At 46.6% G+C, this 15,212-nt stretch overlaps 1 protein-coding gene across 1 annotated transcript in view; it reads left to right on the forward strand.

Annotated features, from left to right (window-relative positions):
* Window positions 1–15,212, forward strand: part of znf106a (zinc finger protein 106a) — a 91,920-nt gene that overhangs the window by 16,382 nt on the left and 60,326 nt on the right. Inside the window, exons 3-8 of the mRNA XM_086003825.1 lie at window positions 89–289; window positions 2,548–4,794; window positions 5,445–6,141; window positions 10,644–10,713; window positions 11,971–12,125; window positions 12,841–12,901. Of these exons, the coding sequence (XP_085859951.1) occupies window positions 89–289; window positions 2,548–4,794; window positions 5,445–6,141; window positions 10,644–10,713; window positions 11,971–12,125; window positions 12,841–12,901 (3,431 nt within the window). The remainder of the gene's footprint in view (window positions 1–88; window positions 290–2,547; window positions 4,795–5,444; window positions 6,142–10,643; window positions 10,714–11,970; window positions 12,126–12,840; window positions 12,902–15,212) is intronic.

A 15,212-nucleotide genomic window follows, 5' to 3' on the forward strand; every position in this document is an offset into this window, starting at 1 on the left:
GCAGCTCCCTCCCCCTGCTCCCTGCTCTAGCCCCCTCTGAAATGCCTGTCGGTACGGTGCAGTCTCCATTGTCTTCCCCTCTCGACAGGGACTGCAAACACGAATGCCGAATCTGCAGGGTGACTGTGGTGGGCCTCTCAGCCTACGCCAAGCACATCTCTGGCCAGCTTCATAAAGAGAAGGTAGACACCCAGGAGAGGGAAGAGAACCGGAAGGACGATGGCAAAGAGGAGGAATACTTTGACAAGGAACTCATTCAACTGATACGGCAGCGGAAAGAACACATAGGGTAAGTGCACTGATCACTTCGAAAGGACAAGGGAAATGTCTGAAGCAATAGCTGAGAGTGGGGTTGGTAATTGAGAAAGGGTCTTGCTGAGTTAGAGAAATATAGATGGCTGATGCCTGTTAAATGCCCCTCCATCCCACTTTCGTGGAATTCCACAGGCTGTTTTAAGGGACAGTTGACTAAGTGGATATCAGTAAATAATCTTGTTAATTTGTTTGGCATTGTTTCATTTGTATTGAGTTCTACTGATACGTCAATAAGTTGGAACAGGCTGTGTTGGACTTGGTGGTATATCATTCCAAACTGTAAAAACTTGCCTGCAGATATGATTGCAGCAATAACAAAAATCTAATTAATGTCACAGAGCCTGCCAGTTAAAGCGAGGGACTGTGGACATGCATTCAGCAATGCTGCCATTCCCTCAGGCTCAGCCTCGCTCCACTCTCCACCCTCACTAGAAGAGTTCCATTAAACAGTGCTTTAAATATCAGGATCCACCGATGGTTCAGCAGGTTCACACAGTGAGCCATGTAGACACGGAAAGCCCTGGTTCAATCCTTGGTCTCAACACTCCTGTGCTCGGGAGGAGTGGGTTAGGGAACCAGTCGGGGTTCTCGCTTCTGATCCCTATCAGTTGATTCCTGCTACAAAGTGTGTCTCACAAATTTCAGGTCTGCACTGGATATTCCCTCGGGCTCTGCGTCACCAGTCCCTCCTTAAGTGGACCTTGCATCCTTATGAACTCGAGAGCCCCGTTACTGCCCATTATCTAAGTTTTATTTTATTCCCAAAATGTGGGCATTGCTTGCTGGCATTGATTACCAATCCCTAGTTGGCTTCAGAACATACAACTGTGACTTGCTACGCAACCTCAGAGGGCAGCTAAAAGTCAACTATATTGGCGTGGGTCATATTTAGACCAGACCAGGAAAGGACATCAGCGAACCAGTTGGCTTTTCACGATAATCATGACAGCTTCATGGTCTCTTTAAATTTAAACTGTCCCTTAAACTGCCATGGTGGGATTTGAACTTACGTTCTCTGGAATTTTAGTCATGGCTTCTGGATTACTAGTCCAGCAACATTAACAGTGACAATGATCGTGTGACCTGGTGATTATAACAATAAGGCCCCTCATTGTGTGTACTGGATACTGTGAAGGACTCCAGTGAGACAAGGCCAATTGTAAACCAGTTTATTTTATATGAAATATATGACTGCACCAAATAGCAGCGAGATTTTCGAATTTCCCTATTGCTCCAAGTAATGTCAAAACTAAACAATTGCTTAACTTTTTCCTTGATGTGGGCCTACCTTCAATTCACAAGTCAGTGTCATTGAATTGATTGATGCTCACTTTCTGAACTCTATAGAACGCAAAAAAAGGCTGCAGGAAGTGTATATTCAGAAAGCTTAAAAAAAAATCTCTCGCATGCACTCTGCCTGTTCTAAGAAAGCATGCTGAATATAACTTTACCCGAGGAGATCCTTTGTAATTTGACCTTTGGCTTTCTTCAAATAATTTTGAAGAAGATCTGAGCAGAAATTGCTGGAAGCTATGAAGAAAAATATTCCAGCACTCCAGCTGACTGAACGGTACTAATGCATCCTGGGAAATTGGGCATACTGCACATTCTCCGACGCCACAGTCCAAATGCAGCTCACCGCATCAGGCTTTTGGCAGCGGCTGAGGCCTTGGAAGTTTTTGAATCCTTTTTTTCGACATTAGAAATTTCAGTTACAATGGAAAAGAATGGCAGATGATCTTTCTCCTGAAAGCACTTTGAATGATTTGTGGGGAAATGATAGAAATGAGTACCCTGCAGTAGAGGAAGTGTAGAGGTCGAGTTTTTAGCTTTGACTCAGACTGAAATGAGGCAGTGTGCTGTATTTGTGGGTGGAATAGTGAGACAGAGATGCCCGACTAATAGGACGCTATGGGAGGCTCCAGGTTGAGGCATGAACATGCAAAGTTTATATTAGGAAAGGTTAGTGCCGATTATTTCAGGGATTGTTATTCTTTACCCATTAATGGACTAAATTTATTTTAGAGTGCCACACCTTGTTACGAGGAATAACTTCATTTAAAGGAGAATTGGATAAATATTTGAAAAGGGAGAATATAAAATGATAGAAAAGGAGCTGGAAATAGGGTGAGAGTAGATTGCACCTGTACTAGCTCTTCAACTGGAGCTATGAGCTGTAAATTCTATAATCCTATGTGGTCGTGTGTTTCTTTTTTGTTTCTTTTCATGTAGAAAGAACGACACCTCCACACCAGGGAACCGGGCAACAGATGGTGACGACAGGCGATACAGGAGGACACGGGAAGATCGGCAGGCATACTCTGAGCCTGTGAGCAAATACAACCAGTCATCACGGCACCATGAAAATGCAGGAGAGCGGGAATGGGACTGGGAGTCACAGGATTACACGAGTTGCAGACCGAGCGGTTATCAGCATTGTCACTGGAAGAACAATTCAGGAGGTCCTTCGAACCGGCATTCACCAGGCTCAAGGGGATCTCACAGTTGGCATCCGAATGGCACAGGAGGGGCACCTAACTGGTATTCTAAACATAACTGGCATTCGAGTGGGTCAGGGGGAGCGGCTAGTTGGCACTCCAAAAACCAAGGGGGGGCATCCAACAGGAACGCCAATTCCAGTGGCAGTGCGGACAACCTGGCTCACTACACGACCACTAGGCCGACTTCGAGATTCCATTCTGCGGAGGAGCCGGATAGGAAGTGGAGTAAAGGGATGGTGCACAAGTTGAACAAAATGGAGAGCAGAAGTGCAAGAGAGCGGCGTGCCTGGGAGAAAACGCAAAGCCGGAGATGGACAGCTGACAGCAGAGGAGCAGCGTTGCCGAGAGATCCAACAGACAGGTGGAACCTGAGCGATTACACCTTTCAGAACTACCACATGGATTTCACCAGCGATAACGTGCCAAGTCAAGCAATGTTGAGTTTTAACCAAGAGGAGAGCGCAGTGAGTAAAGAGGATCAGAGTGGGGGGAAGAGCTCAAGCCCATCAAGGGATAAGAGATATCGCTGGGCTCCTTACCGCTCTCATAAATCTCCAGAATTGCTGCCGGTAGCCAGGGATCCCGCTACTAGGAGTAAAAGCGGTGAGGATTCCGGGAGTGGTTGCACGTCACTACAACTGAAAGATTGTGAGACACCACACAAAAGCAGTGCTGCCTCGGTCCCTGGGAAGGTGACTGAAGAACCGAGCGGTGGTGCAAGTTCGCTGATCCAACAGGGATGCACTTCCAAGAATGAAACCAAAGCGCCCGACAAAGACAGGAGCCAGGTTTCTGTCACGCTTCACACCAACTCATTTCCTCCTCCTCCTCCTACTCCTGAATTCACGTCGTGTACTTCAAATCCAGACCCGAAGAGCATTTCGAACGAAAGTAAACCTTTATGTAGTGCAGAAAGTGGGAAGCGCCCAAGTGCACACAACTTGGCAACACACGGGTGTTCACCATGTGATAATGCCACGCTACGGCCAAACTGCACGTCAAGTACGTCAAGAGCTCCACTTTCAACACGAGCTACCGCAAGCCCGACCGCACAGCCCTCGATGGATGTGCTGGACAGTGAGGGTAAATACCAGGTGGACAGCAGTTTGAGCGAAGTGCTCAGGCGGGCCAGAGAAGCACTGAGGTGCAGTCAGTCCGAGCGCAGACAACACAGTCAGACGGAGAGTGCAAAACAAGGCCAGTGGGCGAGCTGTAGACAGTCCGCAGATGGCAACAAGGAGAACTGGAAAAATAGTGATAATAAAACGGCCCAGAAGTCACAGCACACAGCAGCTGATGGAAACCCAATAAAAGAAGCTCTATTGGGCTGCGGAGAAATGACTGAAGAGGAATTTACTGACATTGCAGAAGATATAGAACTAGCTACAAGTGTAGACTCTGCGAGCATCCGTTCAGGTCAAGGGCAGCCATGTTCAAATACAATGAAAGAGCAAATAGCTGAATTATATACCCAGCATGGTGTGACTCCTGAACTCTCAGCCACAAAGGGTGACTCTAAGGCCTCCTCGGCTTCAGGAAGTGGTGATCAGTCACCGTCCACCCTCTCCTCCGCAATGATTGAAACCAAAAGTGGCAACGAGATCCAAAGCTCTCTGCACGGCGAAACCTTCGATAATTGTTCCTCCGACTCGGAGCTGCAGAGTGGAGGGGCTCAGAGCTCCAGCCACCTCCTGTCTGAACTCAACAAGCTCGGGCTTCCCACCTCCGTACAGAGAGACCTGACCCGCCACATCAACTTGAAGTCTAGGCCGGGGACTCACGTCCCCGAGCCCAACCTCAACATCGCACGGCGAATCCGAAGCATAGGGAGCCAAAGGAAGAGCGAATCAGAAAAGGAATCTGGTCTGAAACCAACCTTGCGTCAGCTGCTGAATGTGTCACGGCGTCACGTCAACTGGGATCAAGTCATCCAGCAAGTTGCTAAGAAGAAGCAGGAGCTTGGCAAAGGTTTACCAAGGTTAGTGAGGAAAGAAGTTGGTTTTCTGTTTTTTAATAACCTGGTTGGCATTTCCAGTAACTTGTGATCTTGTCTTGGCCTCCACACAAACTCAGTGATGTGGCTGGCCCACTGAGTACGGCACGGCCCACTGAGTACGGCACAGCCCATTGCTCATTATCACCCGTGGCTCTGCAGTTGAGTGAAATGAGTATCAGATGCTCCAGAAAGCCGTTAAAGGCTGTGTCGTCGTCTTCCAAGTTGGGGCGGGTGGCTACTCTGAAACATCACTCAATTGATGACGCCCGTTAGACGTGAGGGGGTCCTCCCTCCTGTCTCCCCGCCCCCCCCCACTACTCCTGTCGTCCTCCTTCTCTTTGTCCTCTCTTGCCCCACCAACCCACCCCATCCTTTCTTGCTAGGTTGAAGTGCTGGTGGTTGCAGACCTGATACTAGGTGAGGGAGAATTTTTGATGGGATGAGTTCAGAGTAACTATCAAGGCATTGCGTGGCCTGTTTCAGAGCCCTGAATATGCTGCTGAGATCTCTGATCCCTGTCTCATAGTTGGGGGGGTGGGGTGCCGTGAGTGTTCCTGACTGCCCTGCTTGTGACGTTTGGATGTGCTATCCCAGTCACCAGTCGTGGTTTTATAATGTGGTTCTGTTTCCAGGTTTGGCATTGAGATGGTTCCCTCCGTGCAGACTGGCTCGGAAGCTCTGGAGCTGGATGAGGACCAAAACCTGTCCTCCCTGGAAGGCTTTCAGTGGGAGGGGATTTCCATCGCTCCAACCGGAACCATTCGGAAGCGCAGCCTCTCTGAAAGCAGTGTGGTCACAGACAAACGGTCGATTTACAGCCTGTTTGGTGATGAGGCGAAAGGAACGGAGGGGGCCGAAGCCAAGGAGCATGCTCCCAGCATTCCAAGCAGCCAACTACCTCCGATCCCTCCAGGACCAAACCCGTCGGCCTCCCGGGAGAAACTGGCTGCCCGCGACAGCCCTGCCTTCCCCGACGCTCCCCAGTTCGGCAGCGGTGGCGAGAACTCACTGCTTGACAACACCAGCTCCTCGACCCAGGAGCTTCCCCCAGTGAAGACCGAACGAGGCTCAAACTCGCCCCTGGCATTTGACAGCATTGCCACGGCAAACAGCGGGCCAGGGAACAGGTGCCCCCTTTCCGCCAGTGATGGCTCCTGTCGACAGAGCACTCTTGAGACAGACAGGGAGCTCAAGGTGTTTGCCCAGCAGAGTTCCTCGGGTGCAGTTCAAGGACCTAACGCAGCGGATGCTACGACCGACAGCAGCTGCACATCCGGGGGTGAACTCAACGACGCCCAGGCGCTGGGGAAGAAAAGAAGAGCAACAGCTGTAAGTGTCTAATCCAATGCTGCACACTACATTACATAGAATTACATCGAGTGAACGGCACAGAAACAGGCCATTCGGCACAACTGGTCCATGCCTATGTTTATACGCCCCTCGAGCCTCCTACCCCTCATCATCTCACCCTATCAGCATACCCTTCTGTTCCTTTCTCCCTCATGTACCTATCTAGCTTCCCCTTAAATTAAATACATCTATACTATTTGCCTCAACTACCTGTGGTAGCGAGTTCCACATTCTCACCACTCTGGGTAAAGAAGTTTCTCCTGAATTCCTTATTGGATTTATTAGTGTCAAATCCCTATTGGATTCATTAATGACAGGAGATGGCGCACTCTCACCCGATTCCCATTTTGGACGTCTTTCCTCTCACTCTCTTCCCACCTCATTCCATTACCTGCTCACTCCGTGAGGTGCTCTCGCCTTGAGGAACAGAGATGGTTGTAGTGTAACTTTTCTTCATTGTCTAAGTAGATTTAAGCAGGGTACAGTAGCATAGTGGTTATGTTATTTGACTAGTAACCCAGGGGCTTGGACTATTAATCCAGCAAATGTGAGTTCAAATCCCACCCACGGCATTTTAAGAATTTGAATTCAGTTTAAAAAAAAAAAAAAAAAAACCCTGGAAATAAAAAGCTGGTATCAGTAAAAGTGATCATGAAGCTGTCGAATTGTCAAAAAAAAACATCTGGTTCCCTAATGTCCGTTAGGGAAGGAAACCTGTTGTCCTCACCCAGTCTGGCCTATATGTGACTCCAGTCCCACACCAACATGGTTGACTCTTAACTGCCATCTGAAGTGGCCTAGCAAGCCACTCAGTTGTATCAAACCAGTGGTTCAAGTAGTCCCACCACCACCACCTTTTCAGTGCAACTAGGGATGGGCAGTAAATGCTGGCCTGGCTAGTGATGCCCACTTTCCCAGAATGAATTTAAAAAAAAAAAAAAAAAGATTTGTTGGTAGTGGGCCTGTACAATGTTATCTGACCCTTACAGTTGCTTGTCACTGCCCTTGCTGTGCATTCTTCATTTGAAAGCCTGGACAGCGAGAGATGGCTGGTTTCCAGCCCGTTGGGACAGGCTCCACTTAAACCGGGACTGAGACCAGTGTCCTGGTGAACAGAATAATTAGGGCATTAGACAGGGCTTTAAACTAATGAAGGCGGGGGCGGGTGGTAGGATTCAGGAAAGAGTAAATTTAAAAGCAGCGAGAGAAATGTCAAGGCTCTAGAGCAGAGTACAGTTTTGGGTAAAAATAAGCAGAGTGGGTTAGAAAAGGACAGAGAGTAACAAAGGTAATAAAGCATCAGGGACTATGGTGGCATCAGGGAAAATAGAAATAAATCAAAGCTAAAGGCACTATATCTGTGCGAAGCATTCACAACAAAATAGATGAATTAATAGCGCAGATAGAAATGAATAGTTTTGATCTAATAGCCATTACGGAGATGTGGCCAAGGTTGGGAACTAAATATTCCAGGATACTTAACTTTTAGAAGAGATAGACAAAATGGAAAAGGAGGAGGGGTAGCCTTGATAAAGGATGGGATAAAGACAGTAGAGAGAAAGGATCTTAGCTCTGAAAATCAAGAAGTCGAATCAGTTTGGTAAAGTTAAGAAACAGCAAGGGGCAGAAAACATTGGTGGGATTTGTTTATAGGCCCCAAAACGGTAGTTGTAATGTAGGGCAGAGTATAAATCAGGAAATTAGAGGGTCATGTAACAAGGGTAATACAGTAATCATGGGGGACTTTAATCTACATATAGACTGGGCAAACCAAATTTGCGGTAATAATGTGGAGGACAAATTCATGGAATGTATGCAAGATAGTTTTCTAGATCAGTATGTTGAGGAACCAACTCGGGAACAGGCTATTTTAGATCTAGTATTGTGTAACAAGAAAGGGTTAATTAATAACCTTGTAGTAAAGGGGCCTTTAGGGAAGAGTGACCATAATATGATAGAATTTTATATTGAGTTTGAAAGTGATTTAGTTAAATCCGAAACTAGGGTCTTAAAACTAAACAAAGCAAACTACGTAGGCATGTGGGGCGATTGGCTAAGGTAGATTGGGAAACTACATTATAAGCTATGACGGTAGACAAGCAATGGCTCGCATTTAAAGAATTAATACATAATTTACAACAAATATACATTCCTTTAAGGCACAAAAACCCCACAGGAAAAGTGGTCCAACCGTGGCTAACAAGAGAAGTTAAAGATAGTATTAGATTAAAGGAAGAGGCTTATAATGTTGCCAAAAAGAGTAGTAAGCCTGAGGATTGGGAGGATTTTAGAATTCAGCAAATGACGGCCAAGAAATTGATAAAGAAAGAAACAGAATATGAGAGTAAACTAGCGAGAGACATAAAAACAGACTGTAAAAGCTTCTATAGGTATGTAAAAAGGAAAAAATTAGCGAAAGTAAATGTGGATCCCTTACAGGCTGAGACAGGAGAAATTATAATGGGGAATAAGGAAATGGCAGAGAAATTAAACAAATACTTGTGTCTGCCTTCACGGAAGAAGATGCAAAAAAACTTGCTGGAAAGTGGAGAACCAAGGGACTGAAAGAAATTAGTAATAGTGCAAAAACAGTACTGGAGCAATTAATGGGACTGAAAATTGATAAATCCCCTAGACCTGATGGCCTACATCCTAGGGTTTTGAAAGAGGTGGCTATAGAGATAGTGGATGCATTGGTTGTCATTTTCCAAAATTCCATAGATTCTAGAACGGTTCCTGCGGATTGGAAGGCAGCAAATGTAACCCCACTATTTAAGGTGGGAGGGAGAGAGAAAACGAGGAACTACAGACCAGTTAGCCTGATATCAGTAGTAGGTAAAATGCTAGAATCTATTGTTAAGGACGTGGTAACAGGGCACTTAGAAAATAGTAATAGGATTGGGCAGAGTCAACACGGATTTATGAAAGGGAAATCATGTTTGACAAATCTGTTAGGGTTTTTTGAGCTTGTAACTAGCAGAATAGATAAGGGGGAACCAGTGGATGTGGTGTATTTGGATTTTCAGAAGGCATTTGATAAGATGCCACACAGGTTATTAAACAACATTAGGGCTCATGGGATTGGAGGTAATATACTAGCATGGATTGAGGATTGGTTAACGGACAGAAAACAGAGTAGGAATAAACGGGTAATTTTTGGGTTGGCAGACTGTAACTAGTGGGGTACCGCAAGGATCTGTGCTTGGGCCTCAGCTATTCACAATCTACATCAATGATTTGAATGAGAGGACCAAATGTAATATATCCAAGTTTGCTGCTGATATAAAGCTGGGTGGGAATGTAAGTTGTGAGGAGGATGCAAAGAGACTTCAAGGGGATATAGACAAGCTAAGCGAGTGAGCAAGAACATGGCAAATGGAATATAATGTGGAGAAATGTGAAGTTATCCACTTTGGTAGGAAAAATAGAAAAGCAGAGTTTTTTAAATGGTGAGAGATTGGGAAATGTTGGTGTTCAGAGGGACCTGGGTGTCCTTGTACACGAATCACAAAGTTAACATGCAGGTACAGCAAGCAATTAGGAAAGCAAATAGAATGTTGGCCTTTATTACAAGAGGATTTGAGTATAAGAGTAAAGACGTCTTACTGCAATTATATCGGGCCCTGGTGAGACCACACCTGGAGTATTGTGTACAGTTTTGGTCTCTACCTAAGGAAGGATATACCTGCCATAGAGGGAGTACAACGAGGGTTCACCAGACTGGTTCCTGGGATGGGGGGGATTGCCCTATGAGGAGAGATTGAGTAGACTAGGCCTAAATTCTCTAGAGTTTAGAAGAATGAGAATGAAAGATACAAAATTCTTAGAGGGCTTGACAGGGTAGATGCAGGGAGGATGTTTCCCCTGGCTGGGGAGTTTAGAACCAGGGGTCACAGTCTCAGAATAAGGGATCGACCATTTAGGACTGGGATGAGGAGAAATTTCTTCACTCAGAGGATGGTGAATCTTTGGAATTCTCTACCCCAAAGGGCTGTGGAGGCTCACTCGTTGAGTATATTCAAGAAAGAGATTGATAGATTTTTGTAAATTTAGGGAATCAAGGGATATGGGGATAATGCAGGACGTAGAAGATCAGCCATGATCTTATTGAATGGCAGAGCAGGCTCGTGGGGCCAAATCGCCTACTCCTACTCCTAGTTCTTAAGTTATCTCAGCCAAGCCTGAACCTGTCCCCACTCAACTTCACGCAGGCTTTCCAGCAGGAGTTTCTGGATTATGATGAGGACCAGGAACCCTGGCTGATCGACCTTTCCCAGTGCGCTGGACACTGAGGCTGACTGTTGCACCAGGGCTAAGATGATCTAACTTAGCACAGATCAGGTTCTGACCTGGGACCTTCCAGTCCATAAAGGTTGGTTTCTACCCCAGACGGTGCTGTTCGCCGTCGGGCCAGGCTGTACACTGTGTAGGGTGATGGGTTAAATGGCCTGTGTATGATTGATCTTTTTCTGCTTGTGCAGGTTGGTCTCTCTCCAGAGGTCCCTGGTTTGGAAAGGAAGAATAAGAGAAGGAAAATCAAAAGCAAAAGAGGTGAGTAAATGGCTGTTGTGGATTGCGAGTGATTGGAATGTTAGTGCAGGTCCTGGTGATTTTGGTACAACAGTACCAGTATGGTCAGATCCTCATGTATTTGGCCAGGCCTCCTCCTAATTCTGTGATGTTGCAGTGCTGAGTTCTCCCCTCCCCCCTCAGTGTGAGCTGTTAATGGGGAGACCCCCTCCCCCCAAATGTGAGCTCTTAATGGCGAGTTCCCCGCCAACCTTTGAGGAACACCTCCGTTCAGTATACAAGCGTGACCCCAAGCTTCTGGTTGCTTGCCATTTTAATTCTCCACCCCACTCCCACTCTGAACTCTCTGTCCTCGTCCTCATACACTTTTCCAATGAAGCTTGAGGAACAGCACCTCATTTTTCGATTAGGCGCTTAACAGCCTTCTGGACTCAACACTGAGTTCAACAATTTCAGATCAGAACCACTGCTTGTAGTTTTTCGGACAGCATCTGTTGGTAATGATTCTGCCATTGCCATTTACCCCTACTCTAGACCCATCTTTTGTTTCTTTACTTGCCCCATTACCATCTCCTTTTGCCTTGCACCATCATGCCTTTTGTCATTTAATCTCTCCCGCCTTCCATCCCATCACAGACCTTCCCTTTTGTTCTTTCCTCCCCTCCCCCCCTTTTCCTGAACTTACTTAAAATCTGTTACATCTCTAACCTTTTCCAGTTCTGACGAAGGGTCATCGACCTGAAACGTTAACTCTGTTTCTCTCCACAGATGCTGCCTGACCTGCTGAGCATTTCCAGTGGTTTCTCTTTATTTCAGATTCCCAGCATCTGCAGTTTTTTGCTTTTGTACTAATGGCAAATGCAGGTCTGGGTTTGTTGGGCATTACACAGCAGGACAGTCAGCGTCTGAAAGAATGAGAGGTTCACAATTCAGGTAATCTTAGAATTACAGAATTTTACAGTACAAAAGGAGGCCATTTGGCCCATTGTGCCTTTGCCCTCTCTCTAAAAGAGCTATCCCTTCAGCCCCATCCCCATACTGACTCACCACCCATCTAACCGCGACAAAGCACTTGGTTCCCAGTGTCTGAGCCTGAGATGTCCATACAGATTTATACTACATCTGAAGATGGAGCAATGCACACGTTACCCAGCGTATTGGAGCCTTTGGATAGCAAGCAATGACTCGGAGATGTTTTATGCTCAGTGTGAGGTGATGTTCTTACCTGTGCCGTGTTAAAGTGGGTCAGTGTCCAATGTCTCGACCATTTGATTCCAGAAAGGAGCCAGGTGGACCAGTTACTGAACATCTCGCTGCGGGAGGACGAGTTGAACAAGGCCTTACAAGGGTTGGACGGTAACCTGCTGCAGGCTCGCGCTGCACTCCAAGCTGCGTACATAGAGGTTCAGAAGCTGCTGGTTCTCAAACAACAGGTACTTTCAGGAACAGAAGTGGTTTCTGGGTTAAACCAATGAACATGGTATGATATTTGATAAGGTCCAAGAGGTATGGGTGGGATATGATACTTGATAGTAGGCACGGTGGGATATGATACTTGATAGCGGGTATGAGAGGTATGGTGGGATATGATGCTTGTTAGTCTTGCGTTCACTCTCGCACCCTCTGGTGCTCTGATTGTGGTCTATTGTGTATCGCCCTCTCCCCCTTGCTGTTGTCCCATTTTAGGTTGCAGACTATCATTTGTCTCAACCCTACTCTCTGGAGCTTCCTGCCTAAATCCTTCCACCTCCATGTCTAGTTACCGACCAGCCCTGCTTGGCCTGGCCTGCACACAACTCTAATTCACATTGCATAGTTGACTTTAAAGCCCTTCTGAAGTGGCAATTGCTACAGTAGGCCCACCACCACCACCTCAGAGCAACTAAGGATGGGAAATAAATGGGGCCTTAGCAGCGACCCCACAGCCCGAGAATGAATTTAAAAAAAAAAAAACTTCTCTCTCCAAGTTTAGAAAAGTGATCTATTTGCTGCCCTCTCCTGGGTCTGGCTCCCTTATTCCTTTTATATATTTGTTCTCACCCCCCCCCCCCCCATAGGAAGTTCCTCGGAGAGTTTTCTGTGTTAACAGCGCTCTGTGAAGGCCGGCTGTTGCTGTTTGTCATTGCACCCTTTTTGTCTTCCACACAGATCACCCTGGAGATGAGCACACTGAGGACCAAGAGAATAGAAATCCTTCAGGGACTGCAAGGTGTGTTTCAAAGAGTGAAACCTAGAAGTTCTGAGCCCCGTTTCCCTTCCCCTAGCCACCCAGGGAATCTACAGGAAACTTTGTGCTATCCGGAGGTGAGCTATCAGGCAATCTGGAGCCACCGGCAAAAATCAGCAGCCGTTTTTTATTCTTTTTGTTTGTTTTTTTTGCTTTGTTTGAACAGTCAATCTGTGCAAGGTCTGTAGCTATAGCAACAGCTTCAGCTACAGAGCTTTAGGGCCACACCCGAGTGTTTAGAAGCTGTTGCTAAGCAACAGTGTTTGTTGTCAAATACGGAGATAAGAATCTCCGTATCTCTCAACATTAACTCTGGAGAGTACGGCAGCTTTCAGGCAACGGCAGCAGCTCGGTCCCGTGGGTGCCGGATAGCACAAAGTCTCCTGTACTCTGAACCAGCCACTTGCTTCCTGATAAATAGCAAAATACTGCGGATGCTGGAAATCAATAACTTGCTTCCTGATTCTCTTGAGCAATACAGGATAAAAAAGAAAGGTGTCAATCATGGCTCAGTGGGTAGCACTCTCACCTCTCAGTCAGAAGGCTGTGGGTTCATAACATAAGAAATAGGAGCAGGAATAGGCCACTTGGCCCCTCGAGCCTGCTCCGCCATTCAATAAGATCATGGCTGATTTTGGGCTCAAAGCCACTTCCCAGCCCGCTCCCCATAACCCTTCACTCCCTTATCTTGCAAAAATTTGTCTATCTCCACTTTAAATGTATTTAATGACCCAGCCTCCGCAGCTCTCTGGGGCAGAGAATTCCACAGATTTACGACCCTCTGAGAGAAGAAATTCCTCCTCATCTCAGTTCTAAAAGGGCGACCCTTTATTCTGAAACTGTGCCCCCGCGTTCTAGATTTCCCCATGAGGGGAAACATCCTCTCTGCATCTACCCTGTCAAGCCCCCTCAGTATCTTATATCTTTTGATAAGATCACCTCTCATTCTTCTAAATTCCAATGAGTATTGGCCCAGCCTGCTCAACCTTTCCTCATAAGTCAAACCTGTCATCTCTGGAATTAACCTAGTGAATCGTCTCTGAACTGCCTCCAATGCAAGTATATCCTTCCTTAAATAAGGAGACCAAAACTGTACGCAGTACTCAAGGTGTGGTCTCACCAATACCTTGTACAGTTGTAGCAGGACTTCCCTGCTTTTATACTCCAACCCCCTTGAAATAAAGGCCAACATTCCATTTGCATTTTTGATTACTTGCTGTACCTGCATGCTAACTTTTTGTGTTTCATGCACAAGGACCTCCAGATCCCTCTGTACTGTAGCATTTTGTAATCTCTCTCCATTTAAATAATAGTTTGCTTTTTTATTTTTCCTGCCAAAGTGTATAACCTCGCACTTTCCCACATTATATTCCATCTGCCAACTGTTTGCCCACTCACCTAGTCTGTCTATATCCCTTTGCAGGTTCTTTGAGTCCTCTGCACAACTTGCTTTCCCACCCATCTTTGTATCATCTGCAAACTTGGCTACATTACACTCGATCCCTTCATCCAAGTCATTAATGCAGATTGTAAATAGTTGGGGCCCCGGCACCGATCCTTGTGGCACCCCACTAGTTACCATTTGCCAACCGGAAAATGACCCATTTATCCCGACTCTCTGCTTTCTGTTAGTTAGCCAATTCTCTATCCGTGCTAATATATTACCCCCAACTCCGTGAGCTCTTACCTTATGCAGTAACCTTTTATGTGGCACCTTATCGAATGCCTTCTGGAAATCCAAATACACCACATCCACTGGCTCACCCTTGTCTACCCTGCTTGTTACATCCTCAAAGAACTCCAGCAAATTTGTTAAACATGATTTCCCTTTCCTAAAACTGTACTTCTTCTTAGACAGTCTCTCGGAACCGAGGATGACTTGCTTCCACATTAAAAATGAGCTCTCTGGTGACTGATGAGTCCAATGCGGGACCTATAGTCTCTGTCACAGGTGGGGCAGACAGCGGTTGAAGGGGCGGGTGGGTGGGGTGCTTGGGTTGATGTGCACTCCTTACGCTGCCTGCGCTTGGCTTCCGCTTGCTCCCGGCGAAGAGACTTGAGGTGTTCGGCGCCTTCCCGGATGCTTCTCCTCCACTTTGTGTGGTCTTGGGCCAGGGATTCCCAAGTGTCGGTGGGGATGTTGCACTTTTTCAAGGAAGCTTTGACCACGCTCAATCAGCTCCGATGGATGGGTCACATTGTCCACATGCCCGATACGAGACTCCCAAAACAAGCGCTCTACTCGGAACTCCGACACGGCAAGAGAGCCCCAAGTGGGCAGAGGAAACGCTTC

This window comes from Somniosus microcephalus, chromosome 12 (genome assembly GCF_052327205.1).
Source record: "Somniosus microcephalus isolate GS21.2 chromosome 12, FLI_Smic_1.0, whole genome shotgun sequence".
NCBI lineage: Eukaryota > Metazoa > Chordata > Chondrichthyes > Squaliformes > Somniosidae > Somniosus > Somniosus microcephalus.